The sequence below is a fragment of the Dermacentor andersoni genome, chromosome 3, assembly GCF_023375885.2.
Source record: "Dermacentor andersoni chromosome 3, qqDerAnde1_hic_scaffold, whole genome shotgun sequence".
Lineage (NCBI taxonomy): Eukaryota > Metazoa > Arthropoda > Arachnida > Ixodida > Ixodidae > Dermacentor > Dermacentor andersoni.
This window is the reverse complement of record NC_092816.1, coordinates 237,368,239-237,395,226: the sequence shown is the minus strand read 5'-3', so window position 1 is coordinate 237,395,226 and position 26,988 is coordinate 237,368,239. Positions and strand designations below refer to the sequence as shown.

Sequence of the window (26,988 nt, the reverse complement as noted above, 5' to 3'; positions counted from 1 at the left end):
CTCACTAGTACATTTCTAGCATGACAACGAGCACTCAGCTCCCGACGACGAGCACGCTCTAGCAGCCGACAATCGCTGCTTATAAGCCCTTGGTCCCCCCTTTATTCCCAGTGGACGGATTCCCAGTGGACGGAAACGTTCGTCCAGTCATCGTTCGACGTCACCGTAGATGACCCGCCCTTTTGGAGGATGAGGGCTGTCATACGCGTGCCGCACACACACACACAGGTGTAAAGGTCCGGAGCCGACGTCAGCGGGCTTCGTAGAACTCTGCTCCGTCAAGGGTGGCGCTGCCGAGTACCACATTCCTGAGCTGACCGCGCGCCATGTGGCTGCCGGTCATCCGCAGTTATCTGAAGTGCACCCCTTCTGGTTGGATTGGAACACGTGCAGCGGGCTGAAAGCTGGCACGTTGCCACCCCGTCCGGCCATTCCTAACACCAGGCACTGACTCACCTTCTTGCATGACGCAACCAAGAGAACGCATCGCTAGATGGGTAAATTATCTCCCACAGTTTGATTTCGTCATTTCCCATGGCCCCGGTCTTCTACTCACCGACGCCGATGCACTCTCCAGGTTGCTGCTACCGAACACGTTTGACTGCCCTCAAGAAATTAATCACACGAAGCTTTGGGAGGGCACCGAAGGAATGAACTTTATCGATGGCAAATACCATGTTCCAGCCACAATTGTTTCCAAAAAACTGCACCTCTACCATGACACCCCAGGATCCGGTGGGGATGATGGCTTCTCGCGTACGTACATTAAGCTTCTCACGAGATTTACGTGGCCAGGTATGAAGGATGATACCAGAACCTACATCCGATCGTGCGACCTGTGCCAGACGAATAAAGTTAGGTTCAGGGAGCCCACAGATACCATCCAAAGGCCTCTCTGTAGCGCTATTTTTCCATGTTAGGGGCGGTTATTACAATGCTTCTCACGAAGCCATTCTTCACGCGCTCGTGGCTGCTGCAATCGGAAGCCGCACTTTTCGGTGGATTGGGAGCTACCTGACCCAAAGGAGTTTCACAAGGTTTCGTTTTGAGCCCGGTTTTGTTCAACCTGGCTCTAATTGGGCTGGCGGAATGCCTGTCACAGTCGGTCAGTCTGTCAATTTACGCAGATGACATCTGCATCTGGGCTTCAGGAGTAACTCGCCCGCAGGTTCGCGCAAGGTTGCAAAAGACTGCAACGATGATGTCTACTTATCTTCAGAGTCAAGGCCTCGGAGTTTGAACAGAAAAATACGCATGAGTCGCCTTCACGGCAAAATCGGTGACCGGATACCCGATGTTTTTAATGGCCAGCCTATCTTGTACAAGAGAACTCATCGATTTTTGGGATCATTGTTCACGGCGACCTCTCCTGGAGCCCCCATGTATCCTAGCTAAAGAAGAGGCTCCTCTCGATCAGTCACTTTTTCACAGCTATCACTGGAAAAGCATGGGGACTGTCAGTGTACGTGTTCTGTGCTTCAAGTGTACAAAGCGCTCTTCATGATTTCATTGCGTTACAACCCTCCGGTACTGCCAAGCACCTGGAGTGCTCAAGCACACATCGCAGATTGTTTGAGAGCATGCCAGCTCAATCACTTAGAAGCTGCCTGGGTCTACTGCGTTGTGCTTCAACAGCCGCAACAAATGCCATCGCCAGGGAAAATCTCATCAGTACGTATATCGCCACAGACACCTTTAGAAATAATCTTCACCTCTCCCGACTCCAGTCTGAACGCCTTGCTTCTCTCTCGGAAAGTAGACCAAAGGGAACTTTTCCGGCATTGTAGCCACCTACGGATTCTCTCTTCCATCCGATTTCCGATTTCACGCCTGTAGCAAGGTCACCTTGTCCTTTGTGGTGTCTCCGGCAGCCAGAAGTGAGGCTTTCCATTCCATGAATTGGAAACAAGTGCGACTTGCCAACTTGTGCGCTAAATCAAGCCGCATACTCCAATCAAGTTCACACTAATAGGTGGCTCTTCGAGTCTAACCAGTTCTATTGGTGCGGTAGTCATTCCGTCGATGCCAACCTGCAAATTCGGGATCAACCACGTCACAACGTCGTCAGGGTCCCAACTTTCCTCTCTCCGTAGCGCAGTGCTCTATGTGCTGCAAGTCTCAAAATCGATGGACTAATTCTTTGACTTAAAGCCACCCCTGCAATCGCCCCTATCAGCGCTGCGCCGCAGCTCACATGAACAATTGGTAGCAGAGATGCGATTACACTACCATCAAGCAGTGGACAGAGGACACGACATTGCATTTCAGTGGCTACCGGGGCACTGCAACATTGCTGCTAAGGAAATTGCCGACAAAGCTGCCCGTTAGTTACATGGTGAATGTGAAAGCACCTCGATACCATTGTCGAGAACGGATGCAGCGTGGCACCTCAGCGCTCTGGCCCACATTATTATACTAAGGAAATGGCACACACCGCAGTTCACCAACCGGCACGTATACGCCACGGACCCGCATATGACATTACAACGCTTACCTGGTTATAACCGACGGGAGAAAACGCTACTGTGCCGCTTGTGAGTAGGAGTTTCTTTCTTAACGCCTACTCATCTAATTGAAGTGACGGGCAGTCCCAATTGCGGCACATGTGGTGTCGAAGAAGCAAACATCTCCTATGTGACTGTCCCACATACGAAGATGAGAGGAGGGCTCTTCGGACAGCTTTGGGGCACATAGACGACCGGCCTTTTACAGAGTAGATCTATGGCCCGTCGCCTCACGCGTCTGCTATGTGCAAGGCCACAAAGGTGCCGGTGCGTTTCTTGAGATGCGCCAGCCTGTATAACCCCCTGTGACTGACTCAGCGATGAACGCTTTCGTGTGTAACCGTGCAAACTGTAAACTTCTTTCGTCATTCTCTTGTTTCAATTTTCTTTCCTCCGTCCCCAGTGCAGGGTAGCCTACCTTGCTCGGCTTGGTTAAAACCTCCCTGCCTCTCCCCAATGACTTCTCTCTATCGCTGCACGTAATCGAGCAGTTCCACTTGAATCGCACATTTCACGGTCGCGCAGCAGATTTTGGTCCGTCTCGAGGATGGCTTTCATATCTGCAGCTGACTCTGCGCCGGCGGAAGTCATGCTGCTGGCGCGAGGCAGGGATGCTGAATTAATGTTCACTTACATTCAAGGCACAGTGACTGAAAGTCCTATCGACTGATATCGCTTGGTTCGTGGACAGTGCTATCTACTTGCACCTTAAGTCGGTGGCTGTGCGTGTTAGATGTGGAAGTTCATGCCGAGAGTAACGTCCTGCGAGAAGTGTGGCAGGGTAATGAAGGTTACAGGGTAAGTTACAGGGTTAACTATAACTCTTGCTGCGCAGACCCTGATCGGCGTTCTTAAGTGACCTCCAGCTGTTGGGAATTTAAGGCCGTCCCTAGCAATCCGTAGTGGCGAATGATCCGCTGATTACGGAGTAGTCGGATCTTGTGTCCAATAAAGCGTTGACATTGTGGCCGTCGAGAAGCACATCGAGGTCGGCAGTTGGTGGTCTTGCATAGCAGTAATGTCGCGGCGTCGGATCATTGTTGCGTCCCATTGTTCCTCTGCTCTTACGTCGCGTTGTTAGGTATTCTGGGGGCGGTATGGTCTTGGCTTACACGCTCTGTCTGGGTGGCTTCGTGTCGTCGCCACGTCGTCGGCTTGTTTCTGGCATCCTTTCTGTCGGCGGCGGAGGACCTTCGATAATTCGACGAACAGCAGCCGCACGTACATCGGTTTCTGCTTTTAGTTTTTTGGACAAGGGCTAAATTTTCGCTTGAACTTTTTCCATCGGCTTTACTATCACCCTACCCTCCGTGACGAATTCATTCTTCAGCCACATTATATATCTAACCGTGTTGACCATCGCTTTAAGGTTGGTATCGAGCCATGTCATACTAAAACCTTTCTTTACTCCTTTTTACCTCGAACTTCACAAGATTGGAATCACCTTTCTTCCGACATTGTTTCCATTAATGATAATACCAGATTTAAACATGCCTTAGCTAACATTGTATAATTAGGATTTACCATACCTTAGCATGCTTTGTGATATTATCTTTTTTATGTTCATTATCATTTTCTTATTATGTTACTATGCACTGTGTTTATTCTATACCCACTCCCCTCTGTAATGCTTCGGCCCTGAGGGTAAAATAAATAAATAAATAAATAAATAAATAAATAAAACATTGCGAATTAGTGCGAGAAAACGGGTTCCGTCTGTGCTTGCTGCGATGTCACATGACTCAAGATCAACGGGTTACCGCTTGTTCTATCTGGCTGCAAAAGTAACTTTTGGAAGCGAATGTGAAGTGCATCTTTAGCCGTGGTGACTCCGTGGACTCCGCCGCTGCGGTTCGAGACGAGCTTTCGCTTTCCTGCGCCACTACTGTTCCTGCAGATACTCGCTCACATTTTTCACAGAGGTGTGCATGAAGTTCGGTGTACGTTTGCGGCCGTTGCTTACCAGTTCTTTCACAATACATTCGACGTGCGTTGTCAAGCCATTGTCACGCTATCGTAATGCGGTCTTCATCGTGCTGCCGTCGTCGTTGTTGCTAGGCTGTCATGTCGTCTTCCAAATTCTGTCGAGGATAATTTATGCCGCCGTCATTTTCCACGTCACCAGTATACTTCGGAGGTATTCCGATAGAGTGTCCTAAGTAACCTATTCGCTTACTTTGAGCTTCGTGGTCCCTGCAACAAGCATTCCTGAGTCTTGTGTTTTTATTGCGATAGCAATTATGTGGACACTCCATGCACATTCCTGCCGTCGGTGTCGCCGTGAGGTTCCGTATAAAGTCCCAGGGCGATAAAATCATCGCCGCGCGCCGTATGGTGTATGTGCGAGCGAAAGAGTGTGAGGGTGAGCCGGCGACGCGGCTCCATCGCGCACGCGAGAGGAAAGCGGGGAGGCAGCGCGCCGTCCTCCTTCGCGCGCAAGGCTTCGGGAGTAGGGTAGGGGGGAGAGGGCGCGTTCTAAGCTGCGCGCGCCCGCCCGGGCCCCTGTATTTTTAAAGCCATCAGCGACGGGGACAGAGACCGCCGCACGCTCGGTTTTCGCGGCTTAGTTCGCGTTGATGCGAGCGGCTGCACGAAATTTAATTCGCTCGCTGCTGCCGCCGCGCTTCCTCACTGCAATGTTTCGTCAGCGAGTTTACGCGGTCATCGAGCGAGGTATATTCGTTTTCTTGTGCGCGCGTCACACCATGCTTGTTAATTTAGTTAGTATGCCTATGTTGGCAAGTTTATGCAGCCGATTAAACTACAATGCTTACTTCGTATAGCTGTCCACCAATTTGCTATCGCAATCGTTCCTTCGCCTCTCGGGCAAAACTGCGACTTCTTTGTAAAAGCGCGATCTTCAAAAACGATTCTAAAAATTTATGGCTTAAGTGAAAAAATTCACTTCTTACAGTTGATAGATATTAATGTTTTTAAGACAACAAACCGAATCAAAATCGGTCTAGTGGTTGCGGAGAAAACCGATTTCTACCTTTCTATGTATCTATATAGGAGCTCCTGAGGTAGTTCCTCTTAAACTGGACCATCTAATCGGTAACAAAGTAATGCTTATTTCCTGCATAAAAAAGCGACTCACTCTATGCTCAGCTCAACAAAAATTGAATGATAACCCTCCTCGCAGAATCTGCTCATGTGGACATCAGACCAAACAAAGGAGCCGCGGCATTCATCATTCAGTCAGCATGGCGAAGGTAAGCTGCCGTGTAGAACACTTCTTTCTTAGCACGTTGGCTATCAGTTCAAATAGTAGAATATACGGGGCAGTAATGCAATGCAGCCCAGCAAGTCTGAAGTTACCGAATGAAGGAAGGAAAAAAAAACTTTAATGCCAGTGCTGAGGCCCAGTAAAGAAGAGCGCTTGCTCCGCTAAGGCCCGTTGTTGATCCGCCGTGCCCGAGTGAAGCCAAGCACTCCATAGGAAGGAGGGGGAGGCTAAGCAAAATAAGGAAAGGTAATGGAAATGTTACATGAGTACAGAATCTGTTCTGTATCTGCCCTTTGAACAGTTGGGGCAGTAAGCTGTGCTACGCCATCCGAAGTGGTAGAGCATTAGTGGGGTGAGGAGAGTGTTAACTTGAACTTTGCGAACGACGTGAGCTTGTTCCGTGTTGAGGGAAGGGTGAAGTTGGGGTAAAATAGTGCGTTTTCCCTGACGTCCCTGTAGTGTTCAGCTATTTGCTGTTTGTACGCGTGGCGGCGTCATCCACAGTCGTTGGATTTGGCCAGGGAATTGAGGGCGCCCGGAGATAAATTTCGCGGGCACGTTCATGAAACATGTCATTTCCTTCGATCCCAGCACGACCAGGTACCCAACACAGGGCGATTGCAATGTTCGGGTGGCGGTTGCAGGATTTTATTAGAATGGCATGAAGGTGTGTTTAAGCAGTCGGCGTTGTATGTTGCGAATGGCTTTGCTGGAGTCGGTATAAATGTGAATCCAGTCTGCCGCAGGCTTCACGCGAACGTGACGTTGGCGTGACGCTTGCGGCAGAAAGGATTATCCACATCCGCCGCCAAGGTTTGTGAGTGGTGGCACTGGCTAGCATTCCCAGGGTTCTACTGGGAAGCATAAATACCCAAGAAAGTGGATGGGGAAAAGGCGCCGCGGTAGCTCAATTGGTAGACCATTGCACGCGAAATGCGAAGGATGTGGGATCGTTCCCCGCCTGCGGCAAGTTGTTTTTTTCATCCACTTTCATTTCTATCAATTTATCGTTTCTATATTTCATTTCTTAAGCACAAGTAATTTCCCCTATGTTTCCTTGGTGTCAGTGTTTGTTGGCTTCTTGTGATCAAGGGAAGTTAAGGAGCTTAGAGAGGAGGTACGCCCACTCAATCCGCCAAGGCAAACCCCAAGCCCGGTGAAATAGAGGCGAGCAACCAGACGCCAGAGGTAGTCGAACATATACCCCGCGTAGGACTCACTTAGGCAAAGCGTAAGGCCCCCCTTCCTAAGGAGGAGAGCGACTCGGAAACGTCTGAGGGAGAGGCTCAGCAAAGATGTTGGAGGAACTACTCGGGATAAGTAGAGAAACTGAGGAAAGCGTTAAGCTTTTGGTGCAAGAAGTAACGGTACCAGAGCAAAAGGGGGCGATCAATGCCAAAGCCAAGGTGCGAGTGCAAAGCAAGGCAGCGAATCACTCGGAGGATGCTCCGGGCGCGGAGCAAAGCATAGTAATGTAGCATCATGGCGAGCGGTCACAAAGAGCTGGTAATCTGGCAGTAGAACTGCGCTAGTTTTCAAAGGCGCAAGGCTTCGCTACGGCAGTTTTTGGCGAAACTTATGGAAAAGTCGCAGATATTGTTATTACAGGAGACACTAGGTGACTTCCCTGCCCTATCTGGCTTCAGAACTCTGTCGGTCAAGAACGAGGGAGGCGGAGGATTAGCCACGTTTATCGAGCATACAATCCAATCTCGAAGGGGTAAGATGGAGGCCTTTTTCGTGGAGGTTATACCGCACGGGGGGCTTTGTGCTTAATGTCTATGACGCTACGTCAGACAGACGGTGAAAGGAGAAAACCTGGCAAGGATCTTGGATGATCTCGTGTTTACGGTAATCACGGACCCAGGGTTCCCCACTAGGCTAGGCACATCGGTTGCGTGAGACGCAACGCCTGATTTGGCATGTGTAAGGAACGCAGGTAGTATCAACGTCACGTGGGTCAATAAGCTGGAGAACCTGGTTAGTGAGCACTTCATAGCGACGGTAACCTTAAGGGCGGACGCCCGACCGGCCAGGGTATTTATTTCGAGTCACGGACTGGGAGGAGTTCAGGAAACTTAAGAAGGAGCGAACGAGCACATTTTCCTCGTTTGGCGAGGCTATCGAATCGCTCACGGCGGACGTACAGAAAGCTACTAACGTAGTACAAACGAAGCCGAGGTTGGAGGCCAAATCCTTGATTCTGGTGAGGTGGAAAGCACAACGGCTGAGCTGCAGGCTGAGGAAAAAGGTTGCGGAGCTTAATAGAGGTATCGAGAGATATTGAGTGGAGCTCAGTAGGCTACAATGGGACGAAGTCTGCGCAGGAGTAGACAGGTCTATGCGCTCACGAGGGAAGTAGAACCTCCTCAAGCATCTCCTGGGTGACGCGCAGACTAAGGGGAATCAAAGGCAAGCACTTAGTAAAGTCATACACAGGCACAAACAGGATGGAGGTACTCAACAGTCGGTTTTGATTGTTGTCGCGAATAGATACCTCCCCGTTGGGTTGACGCAGGAAGAGTGTTATCCGTAGATCGAGGGCGTGAGGGTGGAGGAGCGGGACGCGCCCTTCACAGAAACGGAGATCAGGGCGGTGCTCTACAATTTAAACAGCAGATCGGCACCAGGTCCGGATAAAGTTTCTAACAGGCTATTACGAAGCCTGGACGATAAGGCAGTGGAGCTGCTAAGGAGGCCAACAGGATATGGCAGGCAGGACAGATGCGCGATGGATGGAGGGCGGCTACGGTGATACTCGTCGCTAAACCTGGAAAACCCCTTGATTTGGACAACATGAGACCGATATCGCTAACCTCGTGCATAGGCAAGGTAGCGGAGCACTCGATTTTGAACATGGTTTCGGGGTACCTAGAGCGCAGGAACCCCTTCCATAATATGGGTGGTTTCCACATAATATGGGGGACGCAGGAGGTTATGCTAATGCTGATGAAGGAAATCTTTGATAGCGGCACTCGGGACGTGAGAGCGTTTATCGCCCTGGATCTCTATAAAGCGTTCTACACAGTGTTACATCGATACATACTGCAGGCCATGGCCATGATAGGCCTCGGAGTCAAATTCCAGGACCCTGTCAGGTCCTTTTTCATGAATAGAACCGCTTCTATTAGCCCCGAGAACGAATCACAGGGGCGCTGCAAGCGCTGCTCGAGTGACGTCAGGGCACGGACGCCTGCCTGTCGTCTGCTGCAGTTCGGACGGTGTCCGGGCGCCTTCTGACGTGTTTTCGTTTGTTCTTTCTCGTTCCCTCAGCTTATATACTTATGGCGATCGTCAAATATGTTTTTTCAATGTCTTCATTCGCGAAAATTTATTCAAAGAGCGTATTTCTTAGACAACAATACATTTCTCAAAGGCGACGCTACAGTGCCAGCCGAAGGAGCGCAGACCAGCCCATTGCGGGTTTTTCATGCGCGGGTCGACAACCGCAAGAAAATTGCGTATAAGAATCCAGTTATGATACCATACCTGCCGCGGTGCAACAGGCATGTAGCAAGCGCTGGCTATATATATAACTTCTACAACATGTACCTTGATTTTAGTCCCCTAAAACAGGTTTGCTCATGACGAGTAGTTTCATGGTACAATATCGAATTTTTGCATTTCTTCACAGAAACGCACGGCAGTAGCACGAGGACTTAACACTGCACTTTAGATTCTACCTGCACCACTTCTTTAACTGCTTCTCAAGATTAGGCGGTTCTTCACGTGTTTACTTTAAGTGGTGGTAATTTAAAGTAAAGCTAATTAAGGCTTACAGCTGTTTGCAGAATACGAAAAAGTACGTATGTACCGTTATTTACATATTCCTTTTCCCGTGCTACGCGTTCAACTGACTTGAGCAATTTATTGGTGTTTGCTGCTTCAGGAATATACATGACAAATCCGTTTGGCGAACTGGCACAGGCTGCTCGGCCCAATTTTTTTGTGAAATATGTTTTTGCACCTTATTTGGAGGAAATATTGCCTTTATGGTGTATTCATCAAGCATGATTGAGCGAACTTCTAAGATAATAATTTCCCGTGTTTTACTTTCCAAAGCTACGATATGATTAAGAGACACGCCGCAATGTCGGACTCCGGATTAACTTTGAACACCTGGGGTTCTGGCATTCCTCCCCCCCATCGAAATGTGGCCGCCGCGGCCGGGAATCGCACCCGTGTCCTCGAGCTTAGCAGGCCTGCTTTTCAAATATAATGGCGCTTGGCAGAACCATAAGAATAGTCTCGAACGATAGCACAAACACAAAAGCCAACGGATTCTATTATTCTCAGTTCGACGTGCCTACTGGTGCAAATTCTAGGATTACAGGTATTTTGGGCTGTTCACCATCTTTGTGGTATTTCCACCCAAAGCTGCTTTGGTAGCAAAGTGAAATAAAATCTGCAAAATGTTCCAATTAAATAGTTTCTTCAGGACTGAAAAAACTAAACGTAGATACATATCTCCTCATCCCAAACGCCTTGCGGGCTTTCTCTCGTCACTTGACAGTCGACCTCTCATTTTACGCGCTCGGGAGGCGTAGAGCAGCTTCCATAGAGTTACATGAGTTGAGACAATAAATAATAAGGTCTGCTGTTTGCGCATGTGTTATCGTATACTATATTGTGTAATACTTGAAAACCATAGAGAGATTGCTGTTAACCTGCCCAAAACAACTGATTTTAGTGCATTTCGGTAAAATATCTGTTTTTCTTCGTTTTTTTTTTTCTTTTGTCGCGTCGTGCTGGCTGTCTGCTGCTAGTCGGAAGTGATTTAAAGCCAGGTCACTTTCTCCAGCCCTGCGAAACTTGCACGTACCACATTGCAGTAGTTCAAACACTTTTTTTTCTCGGCATTTATTCTGCGAATGGCTTTTCCGCTGAATCCTCGTTGTTAGGCGGGCCAAGGGTGAAAAAATATTTGCTTTCCTGCAGCGAAAAGAGCGTGGATTGAATGCGCTCAAGCAGACGAACGGAAGTCGCGTAGCGTTTATTTATTCTTTTAGGAATACCGCCGATCTCACGAGAGATGGTTGCAGGGAGGGCTCACATATAGATACAAAAGAAGGACAATCAAGTAATTGATACAATCGAAAACAGTAGTAGAACTAATACATGAAACTATTAAGAGTAGTACACTTGGTATGAGTAAAGAATAGAAATAACGAAAAAGAAATGACAGGATGCGCGATGATGCGATTAGGTTATTCAACCAATATCCCGATACAGGTTCTTAAGAAACATTTTTCGCAGAAACTGTTCAGCATGGACATTAATTTCCACCATAGCTAATGTTACGCTTCGCTTGTGTGGCAGCAGTTAGCGCGAGCGCAATGCGCAGAGACGTTCAAAATCAGGCGTGGGAAGACCTGTGCAGACGGCGCCAATGAGCCGGGAACGTCAGGCCTTTCGGCAGGCGCCGACGAGTGGCCGAGACGCGCCCGTTGGAAGTCATGCGAGCCGTTGTGTGCACTAGCAGCGCCCACTCTTCCTTCGGGCGCTCGACCGTTCGCCCCGTCTGCCGACGCGACAAGTTGGCGCCGGGTGCTTGCAGGTGTGCGAACGAGACGGTTATGCTCATTTAAGGTCAGATTTTGCGCCTGCGTTCCTGATTGGACCAAACCGTGCTGGGGTGGCCTAGAATACTGGAAGGGTGAAGCTTTTCCGGAGAACTGCCACGCCGGCGCGCTGCTTTGCCGAACCCGCGCGCTTTCTCTCCTGTGGAAGCGGAAGCTGCGCCAAAGCGACGGGCCTCTGCTACGCGCTTGATATTGGGTCGTTATTACCCAACATTGGAATAATTAGGCTCATATTGATACGTGTACTTGCCTATCTTTATCGGGCGACCACGTTTCGCCGCCTAACAAACGTTATCGCACAGCGCGGGACGCGTCTGCATGTATCGGAAATTTCTGGAATGTTATCGATGCTTCTATCCGCTGTCTGTTGTCGCCGAACCTTGCGTAATCTGATTGCTTGTATGCGCGACGCGAATGGTGTAGAACTTTGTGGAAGGCACGCGGGTTCCAGCGATTACTCGGGAACATTCGACGACTGATGTATAAATACAAAAACCGACGCGCTTGACCCGCTGATCAGATTTCCGACGATCGCCGAGTGTGTTTGCCGCTATCGTTGGTCTTTGAGTGTAGCCTGCTTTTGAGGGCACACGTTCGCCCAATAAAGGCTAGTTTCTATAATCACAGTTTTTTTTTTTTTTTTTTTTGCTGCCTTCTTCGCCGTCACTACTACGTGACATCTGGTGGAGGTGCTTTACGTTCATGTACTGGACGTCCCCCGACAAGACGTAATCCAAGCCCGAATCGCAAAGACAACACCAATGTCGTCCCGGAACATCGAGCAAGCCGCCGGCTACAGCAGCTCCCCCGGAACACGGAATTCTACCAGAGACGACCAAGAAGACAGCCCCAATGGCAGCTGCAGTCGCCCCAATAGTTCTGCAGCAGCCCAGGGAGCCACCGACGTTCCGCGGTTCCCCATTTGAGGACCTGGAAAGCTGGCTGGAGACGTATGGGAGGCTCGCTACGTTTAACAGTTGGGACAGCGACGATAAGCTGCGACATGTCTATCTCTTATTGGAAGGAGCTGCCAGGACCAGGTTCGATAATCCAGAAGCCACCTTAACGACCTGGGACCTGTTCCGAAGCGGCTTCTTGCAAACATTTACAAGCATCGTGCGAAAAGAGCCAGCCCAAGCTCTACTAGAAACCAGAGCGCAGCTACCAAATGAGACGATCGCGATCTTCACGGAGGACATGGCCCGTCTTTTCCGGCACGCCGACCCAGAAATGTCGGAGGAGAAAAAAGTCCGCCTACTGATGCGTGGTGTAAAGGAGGAACTTTTCGCCGGAAGGGTAAGAGGCCCACCGAAGACCGTCAACAAGTTGCTTCGCGAGGTGACGAGCATCGAGAAGGCACTGGAAATGCGGAACCGGCAATTCCACCGCCGCACCAAGTCAACAAACTACGCCGGAGTTAAATCACTGGCCACCGACGACCTGCGCGAGACTATCAGGGCAGTCGTACGAGAGTAGCTTCAGAAGATCTTGCCTTCATCGCAACCTCAAGTGACCTCAATAGCCGAAACCGTCAAAGAAGAAGTCCAGCGATCTCTTGGAGTTCCTCAGGCGCCACCACGATCGCCGCAACCCCAGCTGCAAGCGATGACCTACGCCGCCGTCGCCCGCCATCAAGATCCCCCTCCGCGACCGCGCCAGAGCCCTGTAACGCCGCCATTCCGTCGTCCGCCGCCGCCGCCGCTAGTACGCCCACCCGTCGCCCAGCGCACCTACGCGAGGAAGACGGACATTTGGGGCGCCCCCGACTACCACCCGCTGTGCTACCACTGCGGCGAAGCCGGCCATGTGTACCGCCGATACCCATACCGCGACTTGGGACTGAGAGGGTTCGCCGTCAACGCGCCGCGTCCGCACCTTGGGAATCGCCCACGTGACATCGCCGATTACCTAGCCGCCAATCAGTGGAACTCTTGACCGTCACGTTCGCCGTCACCAGGCCGCTACCTGTCGCCGCAACGACGACCATACGCTGGCCCAGCCCGGGGCCGGTCCGGCAGCCCATATCCGGAAAACTAAAAGCAGCAACCAATGGAGGTGCGGTACCTGTTCGTCGAACTTGCAAAGATCCTCCGCCGCCGACGAGGACGCCGAAAAGACTATCTCGACGACCTAACAACGACGACACACCGCCATCCCGACGAAGTCTAGCACGAAAGAACACGCTGACGAAAGACCACCCGATGACGCCACGTACCAACCACAGGTCAACGCGACGCAGCCGTGATACGACGCCAACGCCTAACTGTAACGCAAGACAAAGAACCACCGACCTCGACGTGCTTCTCGACGGCCACGCAGTCACCGCCTAAGTAGACACAGGAGCCGATTACTCCGTCATGAGTGGACCCATCGCAGTCCCATTGAAGAAAGTTAAGACTATATTGGAAGGCCCGTTAATTCGGACCGCTGGAGGACAACTGCCTACCATCCGCAAACGAATGGTCTCACGGAGCGCTTGAACAAGACCCTCGCCGACATGCTAGCAATGTACGTCGACGTCGAGCACAAGACGTGGGACGCGGTCCTGCCGTATGTAACCTTCGCTTACAACACGGCGGTACAAGAAACGACACACATCACGCCGTTTAAGCTCGTTTACGGCAGGAACCCGACGACGACGCTCGACGTCATGCTGCCGCACGTCACTGACGAGGAGAACCTTGACGTCGCTGCCTATCTCCAGCGCGCCGAAGAAGCTCGACAGCTCGCCCGCCAACGGATCAAGAACCGGCAGCGTACCGACAGCCGACACTACAACCTCCGACGACGCTTCGTCGAGTACCAGCCCGGCGACCGTGTTTGGGTATGGACCCCGATACGCCGACGAGGACACAGTGAGAAACTATTGCGACGCTATTTCGGACCCTACAAGGTCATCCGACGTATTGGCGCGCTAAACTATGAGGTCCTCCCAGACGGCATTTCGCATTCACAGCGGCGCCCCGCACGATCTGAAGTGGTCCACGTGGTGCGCCTTAAAGCCTTACGCTGACGCTGACGAACTTCCTTATTTTGTTGTTTTATTTGCTATGAGTGCTTTTCTTTATTACTTTTCTTTGTTTGCAGCATCGGGTCGATGCTTTTTAAGAGGGGGTATTGACACGTGTACTGTTAAGAATGGCGAGCTGCAAGGCAAAATTACCACCCAATTACGACTGGGGGACAAGACGCGCATCCCCCACTTTCCGTCGCTGCAGCTAGGCTGCGTTCGAATAGCGGGCTTTGTGCTGAAGACCGCCTCCATCCACCAGCCCCATCGCCGTTGTGACGAAACGGGTTCGACGGACGAACTATTGTGCCCGAGGTCCCCAGCGCGGACCTGATTTGCTACGCGTGAGCAAGCTGCCGCGGGAAAGCCGTTTTATGTCGCTTCCCATGCGCCGGCCGGCACGCAGGACAACGAGCTACCCAGAATGTCTCCGAGGTACTTGGAACAGTTCCCTCTGACGTCGGCCCCGGACTTCGGAATGTGTGTGCCTTTGTGTGCGTAAACTGTTCTGCGGAGGCGGCGGCGAATTTACAATGAGTAAACGAACGTTCCCTTCACCTAGTCGAGTGGCTTAAAAGCTCGGAAGCGTACGACAGCAGAGACATGATCATTGAATGCATGTGTCTAGAGCAGTTTTACAAAACCATCCCCCAAGCTGTGAAACTGTGGGTGCAAGACAGAGGGAATGTAAACACTGTGGAAAGGGCGGCTGAATTAGCCGAAGAGTACGCAACCCGTAGAAAGTTGAACGCCGAGGAAGGAAACTGGGACGGTCGAAATGGACCGCGGAAACCATTTCCGTTCAAAAAGGGTGCGCAGACTAGACGATCGGAGCCTGTAGACATGGCGGAAAAGCCCGCAGAAAAGAGCGAGGAGAAATTTAACGGAGAAACCGCACAAAAAGAACAGAAAAGAAAATTCGAATCTTTTAGACCAATTCGCTGTTACAAATGCCACAAACTGGGACATATAGCTGTAAACTCCGAGAAGCCTAGCGTAGTTTTCTCCGACGTGGAGGAAAAAGATGAGAATATGGAACTTTTAAGTCCGTATCTTCGCGACCTGCAAGTTAATGGTAAACCATGCCGAGTGCTAAGAGACAGTGCCGCCACGATGGACATTGTCCATCCGTCTTACGTGACGGTAGATGACTTCACCGGAGAAGTAGCATGGATAAAACAGGTTGTAGAAGAACACAGCGTGTGTCTGCCCATGGCCAAAGTCAAAATCAATGGACCATTCGGGGAGCTAGAGACTGAGGCTGCAGTTTCCAAATTTTTGTCACTGCAGTATCCTTACATCTTTTCGGGTCGTTCGAATTTATTTTATTTATTTATTTATTGATACTGCAATCCCACTTTGGGGATTTTGGCAGGAGGGTACAAACGTTGAAAAGATCACAAAAAAAAAGGCAACCGACAAATACATAGATACATAAGAGTAAATAAACTAATAAAAACTGAAATAGAAGACATACGGTAACTACTAAGTTAGACACGATGTAAACAAGGTAAGTGAAGGCTGTTGAACTTGGGTGTTAGTAAGCTGGTTCCATTCAGTTATTGTCCGCGGAAAGAAAGAGTATTTAAAGGAGTTGTTACGTGTGCGAAATGGAGCAATTGTTAATTGGTGTGTTTGTCTAGTGGCATACCCGGATGAAAAGGTTATTACGTCTGAAGTGTCTAATGTATAGTGCCCCTTTACAATCTGATTCATAAATTTTAGCCTAGATGACCGGTTTCTTTGCGTGATTTGTGGCAAGTTTGCTCTGGTTAAAAGGGCAGAAACAGAACAACGTCCAAAGCTGTTATATATGAATCGCACACCCTTTTTCTGTACGCTTTCAATATTGTTAATATTAGTCCTAGTGAAGGGGTCCCAGATTATGGCTGCATAATCTAATGATGGCAGAATAAGTGCTTTATATGCGGTCATGCGGACATCAGGAGTGGTAAATTTTAAAGCTCTTCGTAAAAAGAACAACTTACAGTTTGCATTTCTTACGACATAATCAACGTGTTTAGTCCAGTCTAAGTTACTTGTTATCCAGATGCCCAGGTATTTGTAATGAGATACTTCATGAAGAACACTGCTGTTGATAGAATAGACAAAGGTTAATGGTCTTTTTTTGTGAGTAACTCTGATGAACACTGTTTTTTCATAGTTTATGCACATTTGCCACATATCACACCACTGAACAATTTTGGTGAGTGCATCATTTAAAAGAATTTGGTCAGCTGTACTGTTCACTTCAGCGTAAATCACGCAGTCATCGGCATACAATCGTATTTTGACAGAAATGTTGCAGACAATATCATTAATAAACAAAAGAAAAAGAAGGGGCCCAAGCACAGACCCCTGGGGAACGCCTGAGTCTACACCAAGAATTTCCGAAGTTTCTCCATTAAAGAGAACAAACTGTTTTAGATTGTTAATGTATGCGGCAATCCAGTTTAAAAGTTGCTCGTTATTTAATATTGTCCCTAATTTGTGCAATAACTTCTTATGAAAGACTTTATCAAAAGCTTTTTTAAAGTCTATAAAAATTACATCGGTTTGTTTTCCGTTATTAATTGAAAGTGCAAAGTCATGTATAGTTTCTGCTAGCTGGGTACACGTAGAATAACCTTGTCGAAATCCATGTTGATACTTTGTTAAAATGTGATGTTTGTCAAGAAACTGCGTTATGTGGTTATGTATAATACGTTCTAAGAGTTTACATGCAGTACAGGTTAAGGAAATCGGACGATAGTTCTTTATGCAGTCTTTCCTCCCATTCTTATGGACAGGTTTTACTCGGGCGATTCCCCAGTCGTCCGGAACTTGCCCCTCAGATAGTGATCTAGAGAACAGACCAAACAAGTATTTTGAGACCCATTCTGCGTATCTCTTTAAAAATGCGTTTGGTATGTTATCTGGCCCTGGGGACTTCTTTACATCGAGGTTTAAGAGCATATTCAAAATTCCAGCTTCACTAATTAGAACATCTGGTATGGGTGGGAAATTTGCGTCAAAGTGTGGCAAAATATCATTATCAACAGTGAAGATGCTCTTAAATTGCTCATTGAAGGCATTTGAGATTTTTTTTTTTTGCGTCATCTACTTGTACACCTTCGATATCAAAGACATCACAGTCGCTAGAAGTCGGGCGTATGTGCCGCCAGAACGCCAGAATTGCTCGGGGGACGTGCGTATAAAGTTAGGTATGGACTCTCCGAAATACCGTTGTTTGTCAGTTCGTACTTGTGTTTTTAGCTGTAATGTAACATCCGGGATTTTCTGCGCAGTATAGGAAGAGTTTGTAGATTTTTCTTTTTTTCTTTAGCCTCTTGAGTTGCCTTTGTAACCGCAATGTGTCCCGAGAGATCCAGGCGTTTTTGCGCTTCGACTTCTTTACAATACGGGGAATATATTTGTCGATGCATTCTTTTACAATTATTTTGAATTGATGCCAAAGACTGTTTATATCTCCAGAAAAGGATGAGAAAACATCTAAATTAAAAGAAAGCATGTCAATAATAGAGACATCATCTGCTCGTGAAAAGTTAGGGAAACTAGAGGTTGGATTATTACGCTTAATTGCTGCACCAGTCAATTCTAGTAATACTGCAGAATGGTCCGAGATACCAGGTATTACTTCACAGGAAATTTCGGCTGTAATTGAACCACTTACAAAAAAACAAGTCGAGTATGGACTTTGAGTTACCCTGAATCCTGGTGTAATTTTGAACTACTTGCAGTAAGTCGAACGCGAAGGCCATGTCTATCAGTATTTCACAGTGAATATCATTTCGGTTTCGGGCTGTGAATGTTGACCAAGCCACCTCGGGCAGTTTGAAATTGCCTGATAGGATTATTTTGTCCCCAAGCCTGACTTGTGTGTCTAGATACTTAAGTTTTTGAGGATGCCAACATCAGAACCAGGAGGCCTGTAAATAGCACCTATAACATACCTGGTGTTACCACAGTACACTTTGCAAAAGACAGCCTTGACACCAGGCACATCAGGCATTTTTTTCATGCCTAAGGATTTGTTGAAAAGAAAAGCCACCCCACCACCCTTACTCTCGCGGTCTTTTCTATGTACGCTGTATCCAGCGGGCATGGTATCAGTTACTGCGTGACAACGGGCTCAAACTGGGAGAGGGCATAGTACAAGCATTGACCCGAGGCCAAGCTCGTAAGATCGCGGCGCTTTCGGCTGAAAATGCACAAGCTCCTCCAGCGGAAGCAGAAAAGGGGATAACTTCAATACCCGAATCCGAGCTAGGCCCGAGGGACAAAAGAACAGTTGAGGAGAGCCTGCCAGCTGACCAGCTCAATGAGAGCGTAGCACTAGAGTGTCAAAGTTCTAGCCTGCAGGAAGAGCAAGCTGACGCACTCACAAGCGAGACAGGGTCGTTATTAGCACCGGCCTCAAAGAACTTTGATCAGCTCTTACGTGTGGATAAAGAGTCACTGGCAGCTGAGCAAAAGAATGATGAGAGCTTAGCTAAATTACATGACACAGCTAAAGAAGGCATTGCTAGGCGCAACGTGACGATACATGAGAGAGGAGGTTTGTTGTATCGGCATTACAGAGATCGAAAGGGTAGGATTTTAGATCAGTTAGTCGTACCTACTAAGTATAGGGAGGACCTTTTGAGTCTCTGTCATGGAAATGGGTGGTCCGGCCACGTAGGCATAAAGAAATCAAAGGAAAGATTGCTTATGGAATACTACTGGCCTGGCTGTATCAAAGACGTAGAAAACTTTGTAAGATCATGCGACGCCTGCTAGCGTTCTGGTAAACCAGGAGAGACATGGAAAGCTCCACTGAAGGTAGTGCCCTTAATAACAGAGCCTTTCAGACGACTTGTAATAGACACGGTAGGGCCTCTTCCAAAAACAAAATCGGGCTACAGGTACTTGTTTACCATGCTGTGTCCGGCTACCAAGTTTCCAGAAGCAATCCCTTTGAAAGAGCTCAGTTCCACCGAAGTAGTAGACGCGCTTTTGACAGTGTTTGCACGAGTTGGGTTTCCAGCCGAAATTCAGGCAGATCAAGGGTCAGTATTCACGAGCCCACTGACTTCCACATTCTTGCAAAAGTGCGGGGTAAAGTTAATACACAGTTCTGTCTATCACCCTCAGTCAAACAGTGTAGAGAGGTGGCATTCGGTGCTTAAGCGAGTTTTGCGTGCGCCCTGTTACGAGCACAAGGAGGACTGGGAGAACTGTCTGCCGGCAACTTTGTTTGCTTTGCGAACGGTTCCACATGAAGCGACAGGGTTCTCGCCAGCAGAACTAGTGTATGGGAGGACACTCCGTTCTCCACTGAGAATGTTAAGAGAGATGTGGGAGGAAAGAGGGGAGAGTCCAACAGTGGTTGAATACGTGCTAAATTTACTGGAACGGCTAAGCGCAACCCAAGAACTAGTCGGAAAGAACATGAGAGTAGCTCAAAGAACGCCAAATTCTATTACGACAAGAATGCGAGGCTTCGTACGTTTAACGCCGGAGACCAGGTAATGATCCTCAAACCTTCAAGAAAGAACAAGCTTGAAGTTCACTGGGACGGGCCCGTTAAAGTGTTGCACAAACTTTCAGATACTAACTATGCATTGAGAATGCCCGGTCGCAGGAAGGAAGTGAGGATATATCACTGTAATTTGATGAAGCCGTATGTAGAGCGGAGCGGAGTCGTTAACTATACCATCAAAGAGCCGGATGGCATTAGTACCAAGTTTAAGGAGTATAGGGCGACCTCCAGCTCTGAAATTGGCCTAGAAGAAGTAGTAGAACACTCGGTAAGCTCGCACGCTCTAAGACCAGAGCAGCTAGATGAGCTAAAAGAGGTGTTAGGGGAATATCTCGACAGATTCAGCGATCGGCCGGGTAGAACCGAACTGATAACGCATGAAATTGAGCTGACATCAACCGAACCAGTAAGATCAAAGCCTTACAGGGTGTCTCCAAGACAGAGAGAGATTATGGAGGCAGAGATACAGCGCATGCTAGACTTGGGAGTTATTGAGCCCGCTGAGAGTGACTACACGTCACCGCTAATACTGGTAGAAACCCCTAACAAGGACCCTCGTCCGTGTGTTGACTACAGGAAGTTAAATGCCATCACTAGGGATCAGCTCTACCCGATACCCAACATTGAGGAACGAATTGAAAGAGTTAGCACTGCTAAATACATTTCAACTCTAGATCTCGTGCTGGCAAGTTCCCCTTTCAGAAAGTGCCAGCCGCTATGGCGCATTCATCTCGCCTGTAGGTACTTTTCGCCCTCTCGCACTCAGCTTCGGGCTGAAGAACGCGCCGTTTAGATTCTCTAAGTTAATGGATGTTGTCCTAAAAGACTTGCAGGAGTTCGCCGTGCCCTATCTTGATGATGTAGCAATTTTTTCGGACAGCTGGGAACAACACGTATCGCACCTCAAACAGGTGTTCTCACGGTTAAGGGAAGCCGGCTTAACGATGAAAGCGGAAAAGTGTAGATTTGGTTGTTCGCAGGTTACTTATCTGGGCCATGTTGTCGGTCAGGGCATGAGACGGCCGGCTGAGCTGAAAATAGCTACCATTGGAGAATTTTCTCAGCCGCGCACGAAAACGGACCTTCGTTCATTTTTGGGACTTGTGGGGTACTATCAACTGTACATTCCGAATTACTCGCAAATGGCAAGTCCATTAACGGACGCCCTCCGAAAGGGACCACCGAGTAACGTACACTTGGATAAGGACAAAGAGAACGCCTTCCAAAGTTTGAAAATGCTATTGGTTTCTCGCCCTGTGCTTCACGCGGCAGACTACGCAAAGGAATTCATAGTTCAATGCGACGCAAGCGACAGAGGTATGGGCGTGGTACTTAGTCAGGTCGGCGGCGATAACGAGGAGCATCCTATCCTCTATGCCAGCCGTAAACTAAATGCAAGAGAGGAAGCCTACAGCGCTTCAGAGAAGGAATGCGCTTGTTTGGTTTGGGCCGCACAGACGTTGTCGTGTTACTTGTACGGAGCGAAGTTCATCTTCGAGACCGACCACTGTCCTCTGACGTGGCTCAATCAAATGTCACACAAAAATGGCCGCTTGCTCCGATGGAGCCTCACTCTCCAAGAGTACAACTTCTCCGTTAGGTAAAGAAGGGAAAGTTGCATAGCAATGCGGATGAATTGAGCAGGCTAATTTGAATTCTGCGTTTGAGAGTCCTGCCTAAATTTTAGGGTTACTAGTGTTAATTTTTTTTTAAGCGAAGAAGAACCCCTCTCATTTAGCAGGATTCCCTCCATGATTGCTGAATTTGTCAGCACGAATTTGCTTCAGAAATTGGCATAGCGAAATGCAGCATTTTTTTTTTGTTTCTGCACTTATGTTGTTGTTGTTTTTTTGAAGCCGAGCGGGCCTAAAGTAAGAGCCAATGCACGTCATCTCGGCGCAGAGCCGTGTTCTGGGGTTCATTTTGCAGTTGCCTATCCTTGTTGGATGTTTTGGGGCGGTGACATCAATGCACAAGTGGTCGCTGCGAGCCAAGAAATCAATCCCCCCCTGACCACCAGCCGTTCTCTTCCTGCCTAGCGGTTGTCAGCGCTAGACAATCGAGATTTTTCGGGCCATGGAGGCGCTGTTAAGAATGGCGAGCTGCAAGGCGAAATTGCCACCCAATTACGACTGGGGGACAAGACGCGCATCCCCCACTCTCCGTCGCTGCAGCTAGGCTGCGTTCGAAGAAGCGAGCTTTGTGCTGAAAACCGCCTCCATCCACTAGCCCCATCGCCGTTGTGACGAAACGGGTTCGACGGACGAACTATTGTGCCCGAGGTCCCCAGCGCGGACCTGATTTGCTACGCGTGAGCAAGCTGCCGCGGGAAAACCGTTTTATGTCGCTTCCCATGCGCCGGCCGGCACGCAGGACAACGAGCTACCCAGAATGTCTCCGAGGTACTCGGAACGGTTCCCTCTGACGTCGGCTCCGGACTTCGGAATGTGTGTGCCTTTGTGTGCGTAAACTGTTCTGCGGGGCGGCGGCGAATTTACAATGAGTAAACGAACGTTCGCGTCACCTTGTATCGCCGGTGGACCGAGTGTTTAAAAACGGCTGTTGTGCGGATGCTCGACACACTTCTCTCGTGCAGTCATGTTGGACTGACACTCTTTTTCTCAAGCAGTCATGTTAGACTGATTTAAATGCTGTAAATAAACCCTTATTCCTCGTTCTCGATGAGAAGCAGTTCTTCCCTTCATCAACGTCCTCAGTGTGGATAAGTTAGACGACGGTATGGGCCAGCTACCTTCGAATTCATGCCGGACTCCAAACTTGACAACGGATCACGAGCGACGGGATTGAGCCCCCAATCCTGACAGTACTTATCTTTATCGGGCGACCACGTTTCGCCGCCTAACAAATGTTATCGCACAGCGCGGAACGCGCCTGCATGTGTCCGAAGTTTCTGGAAAGTGTCGCCGAACCTTGTGTTATCTGATTTCATCGCCTGACGCGAATGGTGTAGAACTTTGTGGAAGGCGCGCGGGTCCCAACGATTAGTCTGGAACTCCCAACGATTAGTCGACGACTGCTGTATAAAAGCCGACGCGCTTGACCCGCAGATCAGATTTTCGACGATCGCCGACCGTGTTTGCCGCTATCGTTGTGCTGTAAGTGTAGCCTGTTTTTGTGGGCACAGGTTCGCCCAATAAAAGTTAGTTTTGTCTTTCACAGTATTGCTACTGTGTTCTTCAACGTCACCACCACGTGACGATATATATATATATATATATATATATATATATATATATATATATATATATATATATATAATATGCAGTCATATCATAGGAAGCGATATGATATATATCATATCATAGGATATAGCGAAGACGCCGAAAATACTATCTCAACGGCATAACAACGACGACACACCGCCGTCCCAACGAAATCTGGCAGCAAAGAACACGGCCACGCAGTCACCGCCTTAGTCGACACAGGGGCCGATTACTCTATCATGAGTGGACACATCGCCGCCCAGTTGAAGAAGGTCAAGACTGCATGGGAGGGCCGTCAAATTCGGACCGCTGGAGGACACCTCATTACGCCAACTGGAATCTGTAGGGCAAGAATTACCGTTCATGACCGGACTTACCCTGCCACCTTCGTTATCCTGCAAGAGTGTTCACAAGACGTCATTCTCGGCATGGACTTCCTGAACCAACACGGCGCAATCATCGACCTGAAGTAGTCATCGATAACGCTGTCGGAAGATCAAGCCATACCGCCGGAGAGCCCTCGTAGTCACCACGCCTTGAGTGTGCTCGAAGATCAAGTGAGCATCCCGCCTCGCTCCAGCATTGTTATTTTGGTCGGCACCGAAACACCCGCTGACGTAGAAGGCGTCATCGAAGGCGACCAACGTCTACTGCTCGACCGTGAACTTTGCGTCGCAAGAGGGATCGCCCGACTCCACGGAGGGAAAGCGGAAGTGATGCTAACCAACTTCAGCCAAGAATTCAAGCACATCAGCAAGGGCACGACAATCGCGTACATTGAGGAAATTGTGGAAACGAGCAATGCATTTGTCCTCTCCGATTCTGCCGCATCTACCCCGACGAGCATAGTCCCCGAACCATACTTCGACGTAAATCCAAGTCTTCCTATGACAAGCAGCAACAGATCAGAAGTCTTCTCCGACGATACAAAGACTGCTTTTCCACGTCATCGAGGATTCGACAAACACCAGTTGCAAAGCATCGCATAATAACGGAAGAGTTCGCTTAACCACTCCGCTAGAGCCCTTACCGAGTTTCGACGCGAGAACGTGAAGCTATTAGGGAATAAGTCAACGAAATGCTGCGTGACGACATCATCCAGCCGTCGAAAATCCCGTGGGTATCTCCTGTAGTCTTGGTGAAGAAAAAGGACGGAACCCTACGTTTCTGCGTCGATTATCGTCGTCTGAACAAGATCACGAACAAGGACGTATACCCCCTCCCACGGATAGACGACGCATTTTATCGACTCTGCAACGCTAAATACTTCTCGTCGATGGACCTCAAGTCTGGCTATTGGCAAATAGAAGTCGACGAAAGAATTCGCGAAAAGACCGCCTTCATCTCCCCAGACGGCCTCTACGAGTTCAATGTCATGCCATTCGGACTGTGCTCGGCGCCTGCGACGTATCAGCGCGTCATGGTGTTAGCAAGATCGAAGTGGCAGACGTGTCTTCTTTATTTGGATGACGTCATTGTCTTCGCCAGAAATTTCGACGATCACCTTAGGCGGCTTGCGACAGTATTAGAGGCCATCAAGTCATCAGGGCTCACTCTGAAGCCGGGAAAGTGCCGCTTCGCTTACTATGAGTTTCTATTCCTGGGCCACGTCATCAGCGAATCTGGAGTACGCCCCAACACGCACAAGACAGCTGCCATCGCAAAGTTTTCGCAGCCAATCGACAAGAAGGCTCTGCGCAGATTTCTTGGCATGTGTGCCTACTACAGGCGATTTGTCAAGGACTTTTCACGCATCGCTGAGCCGCTGACACAGCTAACTAAATGTGACGTCGAGTTCAAGTGCGAAACGTCGGCCTGCTCGAACGACGCATGCAGTCGCCGCCCGTACTTGCGCACTTCGACGAGCACGCCGATACCGATATCCACACTGACGCCAGTAGCCTAGGCCTCGGTGCCGTCCTAGTCCAGAGAAAAGATGGACATGAACACTTGATAGCTTACGCTAGCCGGTCGTTGTCAAAAGCGGAAGGCAATTATTCTACAACCGAAAAGGAATGCCTCGCCATCGTTTGGGCGACAGCGAAATTTCGCCCTTACCTATATGGCAGGCCATTCAAAGTAGTCAGCAACCATCACGCGTTGTGTTGGCTAGCTAACTTAAAGGACCCTTCAGGACGGCTGGCACGGTGGAGCCTCAGAGTACAAGCATACGACATCACTGTAACATACAAGTCCGTACGAAAACACTGAGATGCCGATTGCCTATCACGTGCCCCCATTGACCCGCCGCCTCAAGATGAGGAGGATGACGACGCCTTCCTTGGAATAATAAGCGCGGAAGACTTCGCCGCACAGCAACGAGGAGACCCGGCGCTAAATGCCCTAGTCGAGTATTTGGAAGGGCACACCGACGTTGTCCCGAGGGCATTTAAGCGTGGATTGTCTTCGTTCACGCTTCAAAACAACCTACTCGCGAAGAAGAACTTCTCACCAGTTCGCGCCAACTATCTTCTTGTTGTTCCGTCGTGGCTGCGTCCAGAAGTACTGCACGCCCTACGTGACGATCCGACCGCTGGGCCTATCGGTTTCTTCCGGACGCTATCGAGGATACAAGAAAAGTAGTACTGGCGGCGCCTAACCGCCGATGTCGCCCGTTACGTCAAGACATGTCGAGACTGTCAGCGACGGAAGACACCACCGACAAGACCAGCGGGAATACTACAGCCGATCAAGCCTCCTTACCGACCTTTTCAGCAGATCGGGATGGACTTGTTGGGACCGTTTCGACGTCAAATTCCGGAAATAAGTGGATCGTCGTGGCGACGGACTATCTCACCCGCTTCGCTGAAACTAAAGCTCTACCGAGAGGCAGCGCAGCCGAAGTGGCGAAATTTTTCGTTGAGAACATCCTGCTGCGACATAGGGCTCCAGAAGTCCTCATCACCGACAGAGGAACGGCTTTTATAGCAGAGCTCACGCAAGCCATTCTGCAATACAGCCAGACAAGTCACAGGAGGACAACTGCCTACCATCCGCAGACGAATGGTCTCACGGAGCGCCTGAACAAGACCCTCGCCGACATGCTAACAATGTACGTCGACGTCGAGCACAAGACGCGGATGCGGTCCTACCGGACGTAACATTCGCTTACGACACGTCGGTGCAAGAAACAACACAGATCACGCCATTTTTTTGGTTTACGGCAGGAACCCGACGACGACGCTCGACGCCATGCTGCCGCACGTCACTGACGAGGGAAATCTTGACGTCGCTACCTATCTCCAGCGCGCCGAAGAAGCCCGAAAGCTCGCCCGCCTGCGGATCAAGAACCAGCAGAGGACCGACAGCCGACACTACAACCTCCGACGACGCATCGTCGAGTACCAGCCCGGCGACCGTGTTTGGGTATGGACCCCGATACGTCGACGAGGACTCAGTGAGAAACAATTGCGACGCTATTGCGGACCCTACAAGGTCATCCGACGTATTGGCGCACTAGACTATGAGGTCGTGCCAGACGGCATTTCGCATTTAGAGCTGCGCCGCGCACGATCTGAAGTGGTCCACGTGGTGCGCATTAAACCCTTCTACGGACGCTGACGAACTTCCTTATTTTGTTGTTTTATTTGCTACGAGTGCTTTTCTTTATTACTTTCGTTTGTTTGCAGCATCGGGTCGATGCTTTTTAAGAGGGGGTATTGACACGTGTACTTATCTTTATCGGGCAACCACGTTTCGCCGCCTGACAAATGTTATCGCACAGCGCCGGACGCGCCTGCATGTATCCGAACTTTCTGGAAAGTTATCGATGCTTCTATCCGCTGTCTGTTGTCGCCGAACCTTATGTTATCTGACTGCATCGCCTGACGCGAATGGTGTAGAACTTTGTGGAAGGCACGCGGGTCCCAACGATTAGTCTGGAACATTCGACGATTGATGTATAAAAGCCGACGCGCTTGA

At 49.4% G+C, this 26,988-nt stretch overlaps 1 protein-coding gene across 13 annotated transcripts in view; it reads left to right on the top strand.

The window, feature by feature from the left end:
* The window catches only part of LOC126536996 (uncharacterized), a 615,291-nt gene that overhangs the window by 551,331 nt on the left and 36,972 nt on the right, over positions 1 to 26,988 (top strand). For 7 of the 13 annotated variants that reach the window (XM_072287446.1, XM_072287447.1, XM_055073251.2 and 4 more), the window contains one exon: positions 5,647 to 5,716. The exons of the other annotated variants lie outside the window; for them this stretch is intronic. In XM_072287446.1, coding sequence (XP_072143547.1) covers positions 5,647 to 5,716 — 70 coding nt within the window. The remainder of the gene's footprint in view (positions 1 to 5,646; positions 5,717 to 26,988) is intronic. 13 annotated transcript variants of the gene reach the window in all.